The sequence below is a fragment of the Felis catus genome, chromosome D4 (genome assembly GCF_018350175.1).
Source record: "Felis catus isolate Fca126 chromosome D4, F.catus_Fca126_mat1.0, whole genome shotgun sequence".
Taxonomy (NCBI): domain Eukaryota; kingdom Metazoa; phylum Chordata; class Mammalia; order Carnivora; family Felidae; genus Felis; species Felis catus.
The window spans coordinates 50,366,962-50,388,854 of record NC_058380.1 but is presented as its reverse complement, the minus strand read 5'-3'; the positions used below and the strand labels follow the sequence as shown (position 1 = coordinate 50,388,854).

The 21,893-nt window shown below is 40.4% G+C and overlaps 1 protein-coding gene across 3 annotated transcripts in view; it reads right to left on the bottom strand.

Moving 5' to 3' along the window:
• Nucleotides 1-21,893, bottom strand: part of TEK (TEK receptor tyrosine kinase) — a 106,642-nt gene that overhangs the window by 59,264 nt on the left and 25,485 nt on the right. For all 3 annotated transcript variants that reach the window (XM_006939192.4, XM_003995529.6, XM_019816057.3), the window contains exon 2: nucleotides 2,021-2,332. In XM_006939192.4, the coding sequence (XP_006939254.3) occupies nucleotides 2,021-2,332 (312 nt within the window). The remainder of the gene's footprint in view (nucleotides 1-2,020; nucleotides 2,333-21,893) is intronic.

The window sequence follows — 21,893 nt, the reverse complement described above, 5'->3', positions numbered from 1 at the left end:
AACCTTTTCCTTCATTTGTCATGAATCGCAATTTTACCATTTTTGACTTGAAAATGAGCTTGCTGCCTTCAAATCTTCTAATTACCAATGTTAGCAAATTCAAAGAAATGTTTTCAGGTGGACCCCAGCTAGGGGCTAATTCTCCACACTTGCTACTGGAAGTGTGGTCCGCAGCCCAGAGGCACCTGATCACCAGGGGCATTGTTAGACATGTATGATCTCAGGACTCTCCTCAAGGACCTACTGAACCAGAGTATGCATTTTACCAAGACCTATGGGAAATTTATAAGCACGTTCAGTGTTGAGAAACACTGGTCTAAAACAATGCAGACTCCTATATAAAAAAAACAAACAAAAACAAAAAACAAAACAAAACAACAACAACCACCACCTGCCAATAAGAGAAATGTGTAGAAGTGTGTTATTTATCTGGATCAGTTTTATGATTACAAATCAAACCCCGAAGAGTTCACACAGTCATTATCTCATGAAATGACACATTCGCAGGCCACAGTCCCTGTGGTTATGATGACATCAATTTGGAAAGGACTCCTTCACTAAAGGTATGACCAGCCCAGTAAAAAGGGCTGATGACTGAAGTGGCCAGATCATTTGAGTCAGAACAAGGAAAGGTCATCTCTGCTGGAATTCTGTACCATCTTCCCAGCAGGCAGCACCAAGATACCAGAAGTCTACCTGCCTGGCCAGGCCTGGGAGCCCTGGGGTAAAATAGAATCATTAAATAATGTTCACAACACTGTCTCCTCCAACTGCCATCAGGATTGGCCTAAAGATTTAGCTTAGAGCCACTTGTATCTTGGGAGAAAGTCTCTATCACATCACTGCCTTGGGGAGTGGTAGCAAAGAGTTATACACGACCCCCCTTCCCCCCTGGCCCCCAGGCCCCCTGCGCCCTTTGCAAAAGGCCCTCAACATCTCCCTTCAAAGCTCTGGTGTTCTGTGAGCTAAGTGTGGTTATTCAACTTTCAAAATGAAATCATGGTCTCTTTCCAAGAACAGTATACCGCCTGCAAAAAGGGCCTCAGTTCTTCATCCCTCCCTGTCACCATAATCTTTGACATTTGGTTGTGTGATGCCCATCCATTCTGACTTTAGGTTCAGCTGTTTGACTTTCTTTGGGCAATAAAAAATGAGACGGAAGTGAGAGTATATACTACTGAGACTGGGTTTCAAGAAGCCTTGTGTGTTTCCCTTTCTTCTCTGGCTCTTGTGCCATCTCTGTGAGAATATACCTAGGTTAGCCTGCAAAAGGATAACAGACACATGGAAAAGAGCCAGGCTGGCTCAGCCAAGGCCAGCATAATAAGCCTCAGGCAGCCAACATCCATGTGTGGGAAAGCCCAGTCGAGAATGGCAGAGCCACCTATCAGCCCCGCTGACTTACACTCATAAGCTATATGTGCTTGCTGTTGTATGTCACTGCGGTTTGAGGTCATGTGACACACAGCATTACTGTGGCACCAGAAAACTGATACATTAAGTCACCAATGAAGCTGAGTTATTGATAGATGCTTCCCCTTAAAATTTCTTATCTCTACCACACTTTCCCCTGAAAACATTCACTTCTGTTAAGAATACTCAGGGGCAAGCAAAACAAAAAATCAAATGAAAACTCAATGAGAAAGCTCAAAACGGCCAATATTTTGGCACGGACAGTTGTCTCCATAACTGTGATTTTCTATTACATACATGTAACCTGTTCAGATCTCCATAAGGGTCATGAAGCTCTTAGTACGAAATATAATACAGTTCATCTCATGACCTAGGCACAGTGTCTAGTGGAGGGGCTGAATGTGCAAGAAGTGGACTGGCCAGTCTCTTTTATCTCTAGTGCTATACATGTATCAAAGACAAGCAATGCCTGGAACGAGGCAGACAAGGTCTTCAAGCTCCACACTCACACAGCTCATGCCCAGTCTCTGAGTGAGCAACTGCCAAAACAAAAGTTGTGTGTGAGCCTCAGCACACCTCACCTGCCCACGACTAAGGGGCATGTTACCTTGCTGGCGCATCTTCATGGTCCGTATCCTTATTGCTTCTCCTCGAACTCGCCCTTCACAGAAATACGCACCATTGATTTCACTAGCCTTTTCTCTCTTCCAAACGACTTTTTTAGCCCATTCTCTGGTCACATCTTGAGTAACTTCCAGTGGATCCTGGTGCTGGTTCATTAAGGCTTCAAAGTCCCTTCCTATGGTGATGGGCTCATGGGGGCGCCATCCAGTGGCGATGCAGGTGAGGGATGTTTCCGCATCAGACACGAGAGGTAGGGAATTGATCAAGATCAGGTCCATGGCACTGTCCACTGTTCCTAAAAAGAAAGCACATAATCTATGAGGAAGGTTATTACCATGGCCCCACAGATGAACTGATTTTTATAAAGCTCTGTCTAAAAATAGCTAGGGAGCAGTCTTTCTAATGCTACTCTTCCATAGGACAAGATCCAAAACTCTTTACTGTGACCATCACTCAGACGCCACTAACCAGTCCTGCTCCACTGCACATCCTAACTACAATGAACTATCAGTTATTCTCCATCCCCAAGACAAAGCTGTGTGTTACAAATCTCCACCCACTAAAGCGTCTGGGACATTAGTTAAGAATTCAGCAAATGCTCGTTGAGTTGAGATAAATTCATGATAATAGCATTACTGTCATTATTAATGATAATAATTATCATTATTAAAAATTAATGATAGGGGCACCCAGTGGCCCAGTTAAGCAGTCAACCCTTGATTTCATCTCAGAACATGATCTCATGGTCATTAGATCAAGCCCCACATCAGGCTCCACGCTAGACGTGGAGCCTGCTCAAGACTGTCTTTCTCCCTCTCTCCCTCTCCCTCTGCACCTCCCTTGTTCACACAGGTATCTGCTCTTCCTTTCAAAACAAATTAAATAAAGTAAAAAATTAATGATAATGTGGTACTGCCACAATAAAGCATTCTAAAAAATATATCCACTCTACACACAGCATGCTAACTTTATAGACTCTCGTTGTTACCAAAGACTTGTCCAATTCCATATTAAGTCCCACAAGACAGGAACTGAGCGAGGTCCACCTTTCTATCTGAGCTTCATTCACTTCATCTTTAAAACAAGGCTAATAAGACCCATCTTACAGGATTCGTGTGAAGATTAAAGGAGATAAAGTATAAAACTTACTAAGTACTGTGTCTGCTACATACAATGACCACTATTTCAGCTCTCTTTATTGTTTTCTGAACACGTATGTCCAAACCTCAACCCTCTCCAAATGTAGTTAAGAAATCCTATCTGGTCTTTAATAGTTATTCCATAAATAATGAAGCACATTTTAGAAAATAAAATCCTTTCTTTTCACTTTCTGTCCCTCCTCTTCTTTCCCTCCCCTACTTCTCTTTTGATGTCCAAAGTTTTTAAGATGAACAAATGAAATCTGTGCCCATTCTCTCCTCTCGCTGAGTGTGAAAAACTAGGGATGGAGGATGTTCTGGTCCACGTGATGGTTGGTCCCCAAGTCTACATACAATGATCAGGAGGCTGGACAGGTCAATCACATTGGGTGCCAAGGACCAACTGGGGTCTCAGAGACCTTTGTGAAGATGCCAAGCGATTCAAGTAGACTACATGTTATTTCCTTTAATACCCATTAAATTCTCCCAACAACCCTGTGAGGTGTGCACCATTATCTGACATTTCAATATGAGGAAATGAAGGCTCAAAGGATTGAGTGGCAATTCTGTCTTCCACAACTACTGAAGTCCTAGCTAGAATTCAAACTCCCATAGATCTTTCAGTTCCTTAGATACACTATGCCCTCTCCTACCTCAAAGACTTTGCACATGCTGATCTCTGCACCTGGCTCCGCTCTTGCATGGCTAACTTCTGCTCACCCTTGGAGCCTCTTCCTAAACACCTTTCTCACAGATGGCTTCCCTACCTACTTGATCTACACTATCTGTACACTCTCATCCTGTTACCCTCTAAACGGCCTCCTGTTTGTTTCCCGCATAATGGTTACCACACTCTGGGACTATTTTATTTACTTTCTCTTCTCTTAGATGGTAAGTTCCATGAATACAAGGATTGAAGCCATTTTGTTCACATTGACATATATAGGAATACCCTGCCTAGGTCCCTTATGTAAAGGGTTACTAAGCATTTGCTGGATTAGTGGGTGGGTGGATGGATGGATGGATGGATGGATGGATGGGCAAATTTTACTCCAGATCTGTCTGATTCAAGTTCACCATTCCCACTTCTAGAATAGTAAGGTTAAAAGTGAAAGTACTCTTCTGAGTCTAAACTGACTTTCTTGCCCATACGTAAAAGGCTGTTTTGAGAATTAATGGAGTTTAAAAAGCAAATGCTACGATTTTTAGAAAATGCCACAGAGAGGTGATCAATGATTGCAGAGTAATGGGAGCTTTTTTGAGAACTTTTTTGAGAGAACTTTTTTAGCATCTGCTTATGGTAAGCATTACATCTGCCATGAAGTCCTCATACAATTTTTTCTAATGGCAACCGCCAATGTTGGGTGCATGCAGTGATGTTCTGAGAATAATTCAGTTAGGAGTTAGACTTTTATCTCATCAATTAGGAAGAATGCCAAAGTGAAGTCTTAATGTAAATGTTAACTCAGTACATGGCACTGAGGGAGAAAACCTCACCTAGAATAAGTTTCCAAGCCTGACCCTGTAGTATCTATATTGCGTCAAGCCTCAATGGTAACTTTAAGATCTCCAGAGAAGAGACAGTGGTTGGGATAAGGAAAATGTTGTAAGAGAGGATAAGCTAGGAAAACTAGCAGTGGAATTACAGCCTCTAAATGTAACACCGGAGCACAGCCCCCACTTCCACACATACATCCAGCTGTGCCTCTGAGCGAACACCACCTCATCTCCTGCGCTCACTCATTCCAGGCATGTCCCCCGAGAGAGTCATCAGAGGAAGGAAACACTGTAATTCTTTCAGCTCTGGTTCAATCCAGCCCCATTTCTAGGACCAGTTGGGTGGCTTGCCAAGACCGAGGGATCTGCTCTGAACTCACTGAACTGCACTGGCACTGGCTGTGGTTTATTTAATGACTTTAGGAAATAAGAGAGAAAGCAGTTGATTTGAAGAGACAGCCACACTTCATCTGTAGATTGTTTCTGGGTATGGATCTGGTTTCTTTTCCCTTTTGTTCCTCCCAGCTCTCTCCCTCTACTTTGAGTGACAGAAAGGGAGATTGTGTACTACGAGCATCCAGACTTGGCAATGCTTTCCTACCCTTACTCAGCATGCCAGGGACAGGAAGCCCTCTCCCACCAGTGAGCTCTCTGTCCTTTGTTATGGCATTTACAATAAAGTATCACAAGGATTTTGTATATGAGCTTTGGAAATGAGAAGAAATAACTACCAGATTCCTGGGATGCATCTTAAAAATCTTTAGTTTTCCCAAAACAAGAGCACATATTTGTACTTGTCTGTGTATGCCTGAAGAAATTCTGGAAGGTGACACATGAAACTGAGAACAAGAGGGATCCATTAGAGGAGAGTGGGGTAGTTGGGGGACAGGGTAAGAGGGAGGTTTCTCACCATGTACTTATATATGCTGCTTTTGAACCATTGGAATAATACCTACACATAAAAATTAAATGTAAAAAGTAAGTTATTCCTCTAGCCTTAAAAAGATGCATTTGGGAGGGATTCAAGAGCCACAGGAATATATATGTCTCTCATCAGTGGTCCCCACATCTACCCCAAATCTCCTTGGATTGCATCCAAAAAATGCATTCTCTCTTTCTCTCTTTTTTGGACTAATAGGAAATGTGATGTCATTCCACAATGCCAGAGGGAAAAACATGGGTTTAAAAAAATTTAAGAACAGAGAGAAGAACAATAGCCACACTTAACCTTTCTTTTTGTTTCAAATTATTGCTTTTGGGGGGGTTTTAATTTATTTTGAGAGGGCGGGGCGTGCATGCATGCACACGCAAACAAGTAAGACAGAGGCAGAGGGAGAGAGAGGGAGAGAGAGAGAATCCCAAGCAGACTCCACACCGTCAGCACAGAGACCGATGTGGGGCTCAATCCTATGAACCGAACCGTGAGATCACGACCTGAGCCAAAACCAAGTCAGACGCTTAACCAACGGAGCCACGCAGGCGCCCCCCACACTTTGCCTCTCAAAGAGAATAATGGAGCAGGGGCCCGAATGCAATGGGTACAGCTGTGGCCTGTGGCTTCTTGAAAGAGTTCAGCCAGTGACACTGAAAGGTGTGACTACAGTCTCATAGCTGGTGCCACAGAGGAATCTGCTACTAGGGACATTTTCCTCAGAAAAATGGCCAAAAGACAGACCCCCATCTGAGCTCACACCAATATCAGCAACCGTGCCTCACATCTTTTCCTCCATCACAGCACGGTCTTCTCTAAGTCCTGCTGGGGACCACTGTGGAGCTATTTTGCCACGAGCCTAGTCTGAAGGGCTCTGCTAAAATTTAGTACTTAGTTCATTACACTTCTATCATCAAGGCTAAGTTTGCTGTAACTAAGTCTGCATGTTGAATTTCACACAGCTTTTATATTCTGGGGATTGGTACTATTTTTCCTTAGCAAAGACCTTGCAAATACTTCTCAATATTTGCCTAAAATGTGTCTTATTTACCTTCCATCATGACATGGCATCCGCCAAGTTCACAAATGATCGTCCATCACAGTGGAGACATAACAACATCCTAAAATGTCATTTTGCTCATTCTATTTTTGGTGTGCTATACAGCCCATCATCTAATCTTTCAAAGTAACATTTGCTTATTAAATTGCATGTGGTACACTGAAAATTGCACTTCGATTTTCTCATTCAACATTGCTCTGAATAATACCTCAAAAACCAAGAAATAGAAATATTTTTCTTTAAAAATGGTCACAGAAAAATAGACTCATAGATCAATGGAACAGAATAGAACGCCCAGAAATAAACCCCAATTATGTGGTCAATTAATCTTCAACAAAGAAGGCAAGAATATGCCATGGGAAAAAGACAGTCTGACAGTCTCTTCAACAAATGGTGCTGGGAAAACTGGACAGCAACGTGCATGAGTGAAACTGGACCACTTTCTTATACCACACACAAAAATAAATTCAAAATGCATTAAGGACCTGAATGTGAGACCTGAAACCATAAAAATCCAGTAAGAAAGCATAAGCAGTAATTCTTCTGATACTGGCCATAATAGCCTCTTTTTAGATATGTCTCCTGACGCTAGTGAAACAAAAGCAAAAATAAACTGCTAGGATTACACTAAAATAAAAAAGCTCTGCACAGCAAAGCCAACAACTAACAAAATTGAAAGATGGAATAGGAGAAGATATTTGCAAATGACCTATCAGATAAAGGGTTAGTATCCAAAACATATAAAGAATTTATACAACTCAACACTAAGAAATCATAATAATCCAATTAAAAAATGAGAAGACATGAACAGATGTTTCTCCAAAGACATACAGGTGGCCAACAGACACATGACAAGATGTGCAACATCACTTATCCTCAGAGAAATACAAATCAAAACCACAATGAGATATCACCTCACACCTGTCAGAGGGGCTAATATAAAAATCTCAAGAAATAACAAGTATTGGTGAGAATGTGGGAAAAAGAAACACTTGTGCACTGTTGCTGGGAATACAAACTGGTGCAGCTACTGTGGAAGACAATACAGAGTTTCCTCAAAACATTTTAAAAAAGAACTACTCTATGATTTAGTAGTTGCACTACTGGGTATTTACCCTAAGAATACAAAAACACTAATTCAAAGGAATATAGGCACGCTGATGTTTATAGCAGCATTATCTTCAACAGCCAAATTACAGAAATAGCCCAAGGGCCCACAGACTGATGAATGGGTAAAGAAGATGTGGTGTATACAGTAAAACCTTGGATTGTGAGTAACTTGCTCTGTAAGTGTTCTGCAAGATGAGCAAACATTTCTAAAAAATTTTAACTTGATAAGCAAGCGATGCTTTGCAATATGAATAGCACATGATGCCAAACATAACATGATCACAACTGAGCCAATGGTTATTCTCTCTCTCTCTCTCTCTCTGAGGGCTTGTGGGTGATCATCTCCCATGCTCAGATGCTCAATCTCAGGTCACGGTGTTTGGCAGAAATTTGGGATTTTTCAAAATGTTGGAAGGTGTCCACAACTGGCTCTCGTGTATTTTTTGTCATTTCTAAGCACCTGTGGACAGTTCTTTGCTTTTCCATATAAGAGGAAGCTTAGGAATGCTTTGCTTCATTCTAGGTCAGGCTGCCTACAGATATAGACCCTTTCTTCTGCTGCCTTATTTCCGGTTACATTAAATGCAGTATATGACAAGAGTTTATTAATTCTTTACTGTAGTCAACACTGTGCGAGCGTATACAATGGCCCCCATTGTATGCAGAAAAAAATTCCATTGAGCCAGCAGTGATTCCATTAGTGATAGTGAAATTCTTCCTACACAATAACCCTCCTCTCTCTTGTCTCCCTCACACCAGCCATGAAGGTTTTCAAAGGTAGTGCAGGTTAACTTATTTTTTGTCATATTTTGTATTTGCTTTATTATTTTGTATTATATTACAGTATTGTAATCATTTTTATATGAATATTTTTTGGGTTATGGAATTTGCTTTGATATACAAGTGCTTTGAATTACAGGCATGTTTTTGGAACGAATTATGCTCACAAACCAAGGTTTTACTGTATATACAATGGAATATTACTCGGCCATCAAAAAGAGTGAAATCTTGCCATTTGCAACAACAGGGATCCAACTAGAGAGTATAATGCTCAGTGAAGTAAGCCAGTCAGAGAAAGACAAATACCATATAATTTCACTTATGTGTGGAATTTAAGAAACAAATGATTGAAGGGGGAAAAAAGACACAAAACAAAAAACAGGCTCTTCATTATAGGGAACAAACAGATGGTTACCAGAGGGGAGATGGGTGGGACCATGGGTGAAATAGGTGAAGGGAATCAAGAGTACACTTACCTTGATGACAGCACTGAGTCATATGTGGAATTGCTGAATCGCTATATTGTACGCCTGAAACTAATACAACACAGCACGCTGACTACACTGGAATTAAAATTTAAAAATAACAAAAAAGTAAAAAATGGTCATAAAAAGGATTATGGACCTAAATCAACATCCATATGATAGAACTTATTTTTTTTTAATTTTTTTTAACGTTTATTAATTTTTTTGAGAGACAAAGAGAGATAGAGCATGAGCAGGGAAGGGGCAGAGAGAGGGAGACACAGAATGTGAAGCAGGCTCCAGGTTCATAGCTGTCAGCACAGAGCCCAACGCAGGGCTCGAACTCACGAAGTACGAGATCATGACCTGAGCCGAAGTCGGACACTCAACAGACTGAGCCACCCAGGCTCCCCAGAACTTAAATGAATTAGAAAGTAGAGACCGAGCTATTTTTCAAACTGTATTTCAAGTTCTCATTCTCTAAAATGTTCCAGAAGTTTCTGAGACCGGTGGAGGAGAAATTAACACACATACACACTCTCAAAGAGACGTTCAACTTTTACCCGTTTTTTACATTTACACTTCACATAAGCTTTTATTTGGGAGAAAAATGGTTTTGCTAAAATAAAAACATAAAACCTCCAAGGCCATCACTTTTAACTACTTCTCCTCTTACAATAAAATGAAACATTAAATATGATTATCAATGCAAATACATCCCAATGCAGCACAACATGCTTATTCTAATTAGCCTCTCTTCCCACATTCAAGTTAGTACTGCTGCAGACAGTGAAGTTCTAATTAACCCAACTCCCTGCTGACAGGCTAAGCGTACAAACTAGGTTAAATTACTGCATACTGAAGTCATTTTCTTGTGCTTATCACCTTAAAATTGTGGCATTGGTAGTTTCACTGATATGTTTTTGGAATAAGATAACATGTCTTCAGAAAAACTATCTGTATGATTTCCTGGAAGTTTGATATTGACTACATTTAAAACCTTTCTGAAGTGTTCTTGAAAGTCTCACCTTTGTAATAGCAGTAGATATCTTAAACTTCCAAATATTTAAAATGTCAATGAGTACTACCTTAGCCAAAAGCATTTCTGGTATCAAGGGGATTAGCTAACAGCCAAAGAAGCTGAGACAACCCACAGACTATCCAAGATATTTGGTGGAATCATTTGGATTTTACTTTACTTCTGTTGTTTTTTTTTAGTGCTGTCCAAAAAAGGAAAATTCTCTATAGTTTAAAAACTTCTCATTATTTTTGTCCACCTATCCACTAAACAAACTTACCAAGCACCTCCCTTGTGCTGTACTTGGAGATACAACAATGAATAAAACAGATAATCTCAATCCTCATGTAGTTTACAGGCAAATGTGAAAGACAGATGTGAGAAACTAAGCACATACATAAATATAACACTGGAACCATGATAAATACTGTGAGAGAGAATTACAAGGTGCTATGGGATAGCATAATGGTGGACTTAATCAGACTTGGCTGGAGTAGGGGAAGGGTTTGAAGACCAGGCAAAGCTCCCTCAGGAAGTGACATTTGGCCAGAAGGAGAGTTCCACTTACCCAGGCAAAGCAAAAGGGATATGAGAAGACAGAAAAGTTTTCCCCAAAGGGAAACTATGGAGCAGGGTTTTAAGAATGAATAAGTGTTTAATAAGACTCGCTTCTAGAATGTTCTTTCTTAAGTCTACCCTAAAGTTAGCATTAGTTTCTTTTTATTGGATCCTAAGAACTACTAGGGCCATTTCTAGATGTCTATGTTAAAGTATTTTCAGTATCCTCTCTGCTTTCTTGTCTCTGAAGAAATCCAGTTCCCAGGCATACTTCCAACACTTCAATCTCTTTTTGGTCTCCATGATCTTTTTATGTATGTAGTAACTGTCTGAGCAATAACTTCATCCTCATGTTTCCTTAAGAAGGTATTGGATAATTAACGAGAAGATACCAAAATGCACAAGACTGGAAATAACTAAAGGAAGTTATTTTATTGTGTAATTGGGAGTTTGGAGTTAGACAAGGACATTCCTGATGTGAATAGGCTGTGTCTAACAACAAACTGTTCTCACCCATGAGCTGTGCCAAGCCAGTTTACCCAAAGGGCATGGCTGTTTCCCATCCCTGCTTCCCAGCCAAATAGAGTCCTTGTCTGTCTCCTGGAGGAAATGGCATCCTTTCCCCACCTTAGAACACCAGAAAATTTCTATCCAGGATAAATAACACATGTTCTAGTTAGAATTAGCATTAGTCAAAAAAAGGTGGGGGGGGTGCCTGGGTGGCTCAGTCAGTTAAGTATCCGACTTCAGCTCAGGTCACTATCTCACTGTTGGATTGGAGCCCCATGTTGAGCTCTATGCTGACAGCTCAGAGCCTGGAGCCTGCTTCAGATTTTGTGTCTCCCTCTCTCTCTGCACCTCCCCCCTCTCACTGTGTCTCTCTCTGTCTCTTGAAAATAGATAAATGTTAAAAAAAAAATAGAAAAAAAAATTTTTAAAGATTGAGCATCATTCAGTTGGCAGGAAACTTTTTATTTTCAGGGAATAGGCAGAACGTCTGCACAGTGAGGCTACACTAATTATCAAGCAAGCACATATGTGCACTTAAATGCAAACTCTATTCTGTAAGGCAGTGGTAGAGGAAGCATCATACCACCAAATCAAGGCTTGTTTAAACTGGAAAGGACTTCCGAGATTCCCTGGTTCAAGCCTCACAATGTAAACTGAGACCCACGGAAAAGAGAGTGTTCAAGGGTCACATCAAAGACAGCAGAAAAGTCAGGCTGCAAGTGCTGATTTCTCTCCAGCGCCCTGTCACTGGGGGTAGCTGTCAGTGTAAATGGACACATCTTTGATGTGAGGGATTTTGAAATGTTTACAAATCTGGCAGGATGGTACCTGGAAAATCCTGGAGCTTGGTAGAAACTGGGGCAAGGGAGGAAAGACACTGAGGAGAGGCAGCCAAAAATCTGGAAAGGATACAGGACAGAGAGATTGGGAATATCCAGAAATGAAATTTGAACACCTCGCAAATGCCCCCCGCCCCCGCCTTACAATGCTGTCTTACCATCTTTCCTGTCCACTTCACCTCAAGAGAAGAGTGCTCTCTAATTTGACCATGTTCATCCAGTGCCAGGAAATGAGTCTGGTGTGAGAGGAATCCACATTTGGTGCCAGACCACTTTTTCTCTCTGGCTCTCATCCAGATTCAATCACCTGCCAAGTTCCCTTCCACCCTTATGCTGCCCAAAGGTGAGTGTATCTACTTCTACAACCAAATAGCTATATCTTCCAAGACAGAATTAAACAAAACTCTTTAACTCCCCCGTGCCCTGATCTCCATCTCCTGATTGAGAAGCCAATTTGATTGATTTGCTTGCACAAAAAAGAGAATAATCAAGAAGAGCCTAAAGTGACAACCCACTGAGAATTATTAGAAGAGCAAACCAAAGAAATGAGTCTGTAATGAAAAAAGTCCAGGATCGTGATGGTCTCTACAAGAAGACCACCAAAGGAAGAGGGTTAGCCTCGCCAGCAGGCCTCAGATTATACCACGCAGGGACAAAAGCTAGCACTCTTTACCACACACTACTTAATAGGTACTAATGCTAGGTAATTTATAAACTTTGTACACCTGACTTCTTATAATACTAGTGAAGAAAGGTATTTATGTTCCATTTATAGGTCTATTGACACCAACCCTTTTTGGGTTCCTGGACCCAATTCCAAAGTGGGGGGAGGGGTTCCCCAACATACCACACCAAGCAATTCTTGGACACCGGCAAGGTGTCTGAGATTCAATCCAATTCTGACATTATGCACCTGGAGACAGCATTGGATTCCACAGAGTAAGGGCTCAGTCCTGTAAAACTGCCCACTACCCATCCCCCTCCCCGTTTGGGATAGTAGTCACAAGTCCAGGCTGTCATCTGCACATCTCCATTAGGCTACAGACTGGAGGCTCCAAAACCCTCCTCCTTGGACTTGCGGTGCCAGCTGTTGTACTCCTGACTGACTTACTAGAAATCAGAGGTTGCCAGGACCTCCTTAGGTTCTTTTAATTTGCTAGAGTGGCTCACAGAACTCAGAGAAACACATTTACCAGTTTATTAAAGGATACGATAAAAGACATGATGATATAAATCAACAGCCAGATGAAGAGGTACCTAGGGAAAGGTATGGAGAAAGGGCCAGGAGCTTCCATGCTCTCTTCAGGATCCAGACGCTTTCTGAACTCAGTCCTTTTGGGTTTTTATAGAGGGTTCATCACATATCCATGATTGCCAAAGTCATTGACCATTAGCTGATTCAACCTCCAGCGCCTACCCCCTCCCCAGAGGTTAGGGAGTAAAACTTAAAGTTCCGACACTCTAACAGAAAAAGACATTGTTATATGTAAAACCTGAAGAGTTTATATGATATATAAGTAAATTTTATAAAAAGTAAAATTAGTGGCAATTCACCGACGAAGAAATACACATAGCCAATTTGTAGGTTGAAGACAAAGTGGTTGCAATACTTTGTATTTTCTTGGAAATGCATTTGTAGGACATGTTTGTAATATCTACAATAACTAAAGTTACACAAAAGCTAACCCTCATTCCTCATTTATTATATGACAGGCCCTGCTTTAAGTGTATTCTTCATAATAATCATCATAGCAATCTTATGGAGTAGGTACTATATCTTTGTTTTCCAGAAAAGGAGATGAAGGCAGAGGAAGGTTAAGTACTTGGTCATTGTCACACAGGTAATTAGTGGTAAAACTGAGATTCAAATTTAAGCAGACCGGCCTCAAAACCCATTAACAATTAAACTATACTCATATGACACCATTTCACATCAAAAATGTATCTTTCAACAATTCAGAGACAAGAGGTTGGTCTTTTCAACAAATAGGGTTGCAACAATTGGGCATCAATATGCAAAATAACTGAGCCCTGAACTAAAACCTCCAACCTTAAAACAAAAACTGATTGAAAATAAATTGCATAAAATGTAAAAATATGAAAATTTTAAGACATAGGAGAAAAATCTTCATGATGTTGGTCTTAGGTCGTGAGTTGTTAGCTATGACACCAAAAGTGTGATCCATAAAGAAAAAATGGACAAATTAGATTTTACAAAAATTTTAAACTTTGGTCCATAAATGGTAATGTTAAAATAAGAAGACAAACTACAGCTGGGAGAAGATATTTGCAAATCACGTATCTGACAAACAACTTGTATCCAGAATGCATTAAAAAAACTTTCAAAACTCATCAGTAAGAAAACAACTCATTTTTTTGTTTTCATGGGCACAGGATTTGAGACACTACACCAAAGAAGACATATGGATGGCAAAAAAGCATGCAGAATTAAGGAAATTCTAATTCAAATCACAATGAAATACTACTACATACCTATTAGAATGGCTAAAAACAAAACAAACAAAAAAACCTGATAATACGGAGTGCTAGCTAGAATGCGTGGCTGGTGGTAAAATGGATGGTCCAATCACTGGGGAAAATGTTTCAACATTTTTTTATAAAATGAAACTTACATTTATCGTATCACCCAACAATGCTACTCCTAGGTATTTACCCTAGAGAAACGAAAATTTATGGTCATACAGTGAATGTTGATGATAGCAGCTCTATTTATCTACCATCACTCAACGCTAGAAATATCCAAATGTCCTTCAACAGATGAATGCATTAACTAGCTGTGGTACATCCACACAATAGAATACTACTCCACAACAGTAAGGAACAAGCTTTTGAAACTTACAACAACATGGCATTAAGCCAAGTAAAATAAGGTACTATCAGAAAGCTACATATTGTATGATTGCATTTATATGACATTCTGGAAAAGGAAAGCATTTTGAGGATGAAGAGAAGGGATTAGAGCCGGGGAATAGGAGTGGGAGAGAGATGTGTGTACACTGGGGCAGTACAATAAGATTTCTGGGGTGATGGAATGGTTCTGTATTCTGATTGTGGTAATAGCAGTTGCACGAATCTATACATACATTAAAACTCATAGGGCTGACTCTTAAATACTGACAACAAACTGAGGGCTGATGAGGGGTGGGGGGAGGGGAAGGTGGGTGATGGACACTGAGGAGGGCAGCCGTTGGGATGAGCACTGGGTGTTGCACAGAAACCAATTTGACAATAAATTTCATACAAAAATAAATAAAAATAATAAAACAATAAAATAAACATTAAAAAATAAAAGATATATAAAAAATTAAAAAAAACTCATAGGGCTAAACACACACAAAGTCAATTATACTATATATTAATTTTTAAAATTATACTCAAAATGTATTGTACATAATGACCAGTAAAAATACGCAAAGACATGGCAAGGATATTCATCACAGCCTACGGCCACAAACTGGAAACAACACAAAGTTCATGAAAGGAACATGGCTGAATTAATGATGGCCCTAATGTATAACAGAATATTGTAAGTTGCATGGAGTTATGTCCCCGATATATTAAGAAAACAAGTTGTAAAAAAAATAATAAAAAAATAAAGAAAAGTAAAGACGTCGCAAAACAACATCCATGATCCCATTTTTGCCAAAATACAGAGAAAAGACTAGAAGCCATACGCCAGTGTAGTAACAGTGGTACCTCTGGATAATGAAATTGCTAGGCTTAGAAATGAAGAGTGGGGTGAGGAAGAAGGTAAATGTTTGCTTACTCTTTCACATACTTAATATTGTATTTCTTTTATAATTTTAAAATAAGTATTTTTATTTATAGAAAAGCATATACAATAAATCAATCTAGTGGCAGGGTTCTAATTAATAACTGACTTGTCTGTCTCCATGAACTTCCTGAAGAAAAGAACTATTTTGTTCATCCTCAACTCTACAGCATCAAGCACTATGTTTGACCGACTGCTCATACTCTCAGTATATTTAAGTTGAAATGGAAGAATTCCAGTCATGGAAAGTAATATATCTTAAACCCAGGTGACTCTTTTGTGAATTACCAATTGCCTGGCAGCATCAATAGGATAGTGGAGTAGTTAAAAACTCTGGTATTGAAATTTTGTCTCATTGTACTCAACTGTAAAATGGGAGAATATCTAAATCATTGGCTTCTGTGTCAAGGACTATTTCTATGAGCATGGCACAAAGCCAGTTTGACCACGTGAATCTCTATCAAACTAGGGTCTGTCTTAGCCTCAGGGAAAGGTCTTCTGTTTCTGTTTTCTTTTTTTTTTTTCTTCCTAAGTCCCCTTGGAGCGCAAGCACCCACCCACAAAAGGAAGAAGTGCTAATGGCTTTGTGTCCTGCGGTGCGCCTGCCCTCCCACACACTTCAAACCCATATGGGCAGGAAACAGGCCGATCCTGAGCTAATGAAGATTCCCTTTGTTTCCTTCAAAAGTACTTTGATTCTTGTCCCCTTTCTTACAGAACTGACCTTAACAGGAAACCAATTCTCTTCACATGCAAGAAAAGCAGTTTCACAACCAGCTTGGTGGCAAGGTGGTGGCCTTGGAGGAGCACGGGGACTATTTGGAGATAACATAAGCCTTGGCTCCACTGGCCTTCGCCAGCTGACCCCTCAGGGAAACCACTCACCTAAACAAATGCTCCCCACCCCCACCCCGTATGTCTCCCGGCCGGAGAATCCACTTTTACATTTTCTTCGTTGTCTTTAGTTTTTTTTTTTAATGTTTTTTCTTTATTTTTCAGAGAGAGAGAGAGACAGAGACAGAGTGTAAGCAGAGGAAGGGCAGAGAGTGAAGGAGACACAGAATCCAAAGCAGGCTCCAGGCTCTGAGCTGTTAGCACAGCTCACTTCTCTTTACTCTTCAACAGGACAGTGGCTCTGCCTTTGGAAGCATCAAATGCTCTGGCTCAGCAGCCCCTCATTGTAGAAGAGGGCTCAGGGGCCTCTAGCTTTGTATCGTTTCATTTAGAAATTCCTTCATTGCAATTCTGGAATCTGTTGTCCTCTGGGCCTTACATAAATTACTTCTGTAATTGGAAGTCTTACTTCTGCAAACAAAGCAGCTTGTCTGGTCCTATTCTCTCCCCTCCATCAAAAAGAAAAAAATCCTGGGACGCCTGGGTGGCTCAGTTGAGCATCCAACTCTTGATTTCAGCTCAGGTTATGATCCCAGGGTTGTGGATCGAACCCTGCATCCGGCTCTGCGCTGAATATGAAGCCTGCTTACGATTCTCTCTCTCTCTCTCTCTCTCTCTTTCTTTCCCTTTGCTCATCTCCCCAGCTCACATTCTCCCTCATTCTCTAAAAAAAATTTTTTTAATATTTCTTAAAATCCTTTGTACTTCCAAACTACAGACACATTTGCTAGGTGAAATACCAACTAAACTTTATGTTGGCTTTTCCCCTATCAAACTGCAGGCCTGAATGACTCAAGAGGTGCTAGTCTGTGTGTCTTCCTTAAAAGAGGATTCTTGAGAAACCCTGGGTGTCACAGTTAATGGATCACTTTGGGCCCCTGCCAGGCCCATTTATTCCAGTGACAATAACATCATTTCAAACATGTCGGCAACTCTTCTTAAAGGCCCATCTTTGGACTCTCTTTGCATGAGCTATACTCCATGCCTTCACTGCCCTCCTCCAGAGCTTCTATGCCCACACTCAACTGGCTAACTCTTGCTTAGTCTACACATACCCTGGCTTATGCTCTCACATATCCTGGGAAGCCTCCTAGATGCCACAGGGCAGGGGCTGTGTCTCATGGGTGGCACAGATGTGGCACCTAATAGGTATGGCAGTGTGACAGACTGTGATTCTATTTATAGCAGCTGCCGGGAATTTTATCACTGTAACCGTTTAGGAGAAGGATTCCTTTACCTTCCCAATTAGACAATGTGGGATGTACTTAGATTTTTCTGGCAGCCTGGAGACAGAGCCTGTCTGTGCAGTCACTTGAGGGAAAGCAGTCCAAAAACACGAAAGGCAGAGAAGCAATTGCATTAAATACTCAAGTCGGATACTCTGGGCATAGATAAGCCGGGTGCATTTTTCAATCAAATTTAGAACACGAGTTTAAAAGTCATAGTGTAAGAGTCTCACCTGCTAAGGCCAGGCTGTTCCTCAGGTCTGTTTTGACAGGGTGTGGCCCTCACCAGCCTGGCTCCTACCTTCTCCACCCTGCTCTGGGTCCATGGAGGCCACCTGGGTTCCTGCAGCTAGTAGGAAGCCCCAGAGGGAGAGAGGAGGGTGGAAGGAACGAGTTTGTTCCCCCCACGCCGGGGCTCAGCCATCTACAGAAACCACAGCTCTGGTGGACAGTCCTCCTTTGACATTTCTCTACCTGGATTCAATAAGTGTTCCCTCCCCTGTACCTTCAAGTCCACACTCATTTCAAACAACTCTCATTTTTCAGTCAAGGCCTTTATGTAAACGCAATTTTGTGCTGATGTCTGATAACTAAAACAGATAAAACCATGCTTCCTGTGGCTTGGCCCGAGACTGGAGCCCAGCTTTGTACCTCCTCTCCCACCCTGGAAGCAGGCCCTCAGGCCCCTCCCTAGAGCTGCTATATTTCTTTAAGCAGCACCATTTGCAAATTGGTATCATCAAGTATTTGGTAGTTTGGTGTTTCAATAGCAGTGTGTCAAGTACACACAAGTAATTACTTAGAGTTGTTAGTAATATAATAGCTACAGCTTATCAAGTACGTACTATCATTCAGAACTTTAAATGCATTGTTTTACATAATTCTCCCAGCAACCATATCAATTAGTCATTTATATCTCCATATCATGGGCAAGGAAACTGACGTAGACAAGCCAAGTAAACGAGTGACTACATGAGATCTTAAATGTAAGCCATCTGGAACAGAATGAAATTTCGTAGCTCTTCCTTTTCCCTAACGGAGAGCTTGGCACAGGAGGCTCACCATATGCATTGTTTTAGGAGCCATATGCCTTGGTGCTTGGTCATCCCAGTAGAGGTACAGGAGCACTCCATGAATAACACCATGAATCTAAAATAGCAGGTTTCCCTTGCATCTAATTTCCCATTCACCTTTCTTGCCAAAACTCAGCAAGTGGCCGTGACCTTAGCCCAGAGATTATGGCCTGACCAGGGCTACGGAAGACCCCATTTCCGTGTTCACAGTGAGCTCACCAACTCCCAAGGCTTCAGTTATCACTTATTCCAAAACTAGGTCTCCAGCTGTAACCCCTTCCCAGCTACAAACACAGGTGATGAGAATGCCTGCAGACACCCAGACAGGCATCTCGAGTGTAATATGACTACAGCGGACCTCAGCATCTTCTCATGTTTTAAGCTTCTCTCATAATCTCTTAAGCTTTCACCTTTCCAATCACAGATGCCGGAAAACTCTTGAGTTACTAACAACTGCCTTTCCCCTCACTGTTCATAGCCAATCATCACATTCTATCCATTCCAGCTCTACTTTTTCTCACACATTCAGGCCCTCATTCTTTCTCACTTGAACTACTGCAGAATTATAGTGCCATTGGTCTCTGTAGCCCCAGACTCTGCAGACTTTCCTTCCTGGCCACTGGTGATGCTGTTGCTTCTGCCAAGGACTCCCTTCCCCTACCTACATTTTTCTGTTCAAGTCCAGTCTTTTCCAAGACTCAGCTCAAATTTCAGTGGTAATAGGAATTTGTCTTCCATTATTTTGCACAGCTCACAAAATAAAGTTCAGATCTGCAGACTGCCATAAGTGAACATTCAAACCCACTACAACTGTTTTTTTGAATTAAAGAATAGAGAGGACTTTAAGATTACCAAATGGAGGGGAGCCTGGGTGGCTCAGTCAGTTAAGCATCCAACTCTTGATTTCAGCTCAGGTCTTGATCTCACAGTTCACGAGGTTGAGCCCCAGGTCAGGCTCCATGGTGACAGTGCGAGGTCTGCTTAGGATTCTCTCTCTTTCCCCTTCTCTCTGCCTCTCCCTTACTTGCACACACATGTGCACTCTCCCCCTCAAAATAAATAAATAAACTTTAAAAAAAGATACACCAAATGTGAAGTCATATTTAATTAACAACATCATGAAAGAGAAATAGATCTCCGGATCTCAGATTTTTTTTGGTTTTAATTATTTTATTTTTTTAACCATATTAAGTATACTCTTTAATCCCCATCTCACCCACACCTCCACCCACCAACCCCCCCCCCCCCCCGGTACCATCAGTTTGTTCTCTATAGTTAAGAGTCTATTTCTTGGATTCTCTCTCTCTCTCAATCCCCCTCTTTTTCTTCCTAAACTCATTTGTTTTGTTTCTTAACTTCCACACATGAGTGAAATCATATGGTATTGGTCTTTCTGACTGGCTTATTTCACTTAGCATTATACTCTCTGGACCTATCCATATTGTTGCCAATGGCGAGACTTCAGGGTTTTTTTATGGCTGAATAATATTCCATGGTGTGTGTGTGTGTGTGTGTGTGTGTGTGTGTGTGTGTGTGTGTGAGAACACACCACTCCTTCTTTATCCGTTCATCTATTAATATACACCTGGGCTGCTTCCATAGTTTGGAGGATCTCAGATTTAAGGTGTCATCTGAGTAGCACCTTTGGTATGGACTCTCCTCACTTTCCACTAAAGACAAGAAAACAAATGAGGAATTGTAGCTACAGTGATAACCAAGACTGCCAATCAACCTTTTATCAGCATTTAGTAACCCCAAAGTCCAATAAAATTGGGCTGAAAAATATGTTTCTTTTTACTATTAAAATATTTTTTAATGTAAAAGATGAATCACTGGCTTTTACTCCTGAACCAAGACTACACTGTATGTTAATTCACTTGAATTTAAATTAAAAAAAATAAATAGAAAAAAAAATTTTTTAATATCATAAGTACCTCTTAAAATTGAAAATGTGTAACTGGGATCTCAAATTGCATATTAAGCAAGCAAAGATTTAGAAGGGAAAAGGAAGAATCAGAGAAAGTTTAAGTGTGCTGAGCTCCCCATTGGGACCCAAGTATCCAGATATGGTTCACTATTTACTGTTATAAATACAGAAGCATAGGTTAAAGAATTTTTCTGAAAAAACTAAGGGTAACCACTGATAAAATAAAAAACAGGATACATACACTAAAAATGACTACAGAAGATAAATGTCAACAAAATAAAGCCAAATAAGCAAAGGATAGAAAAAAAACACTAAAAGGAAACATCAGAGAAGTGTAAAAAAGTGAAGGATAAAACAGTATTCAGAAATTAAGATTAAACACATTACCTGTGATTTAAATATAAATGTTTAAAATCACCTGTAGCAAGTCCTCTCAGAAAAAATTAAATCTTCCTAGATGATGCTTATAGGAGACTCACTGAAAATCACACAAGCTTAAAAGCAAGAGATGGACAAAGAATTTATCAAGAAATGAAAAGAAAAAAGAAAATAAAGCAATTAAAAATAAAGAAAAAAAGGGTAATTGTATTAGTTTCAGACGAAGTGGAATGCAAGATGGAAATGGAACAAAGTGTATTATATTATGTTGATGGAAAGTCAAGTCCATGATGAAAGCACAGTGTTACAGATTGTTGTGCTCCAAATCATGAAGAATCAAATATATAAAGAAAAAAACAGATAAAAGCAAAAAGAGTGGGAGGAAAGCAGAATAGTTTTGGCAGATAGCATCACATCTCTCTCAAATTTTCACTGATGAGGTAGATGAAAATGAAACATGCAATTTGATAATTATTATAAATTATATATACATATATACATGTGTACATAAACACATACATGTATCTTTCAGGTATATCTAACTATACCTTAAATGAAAGAATTCAGCTTCTTTGTTTCCCCAATCATCCAAAGAATATGTACCAAAATTGAGTATATACTCAATGGAGCAACACATTTCAAAAGATCAGTGTGTAAAA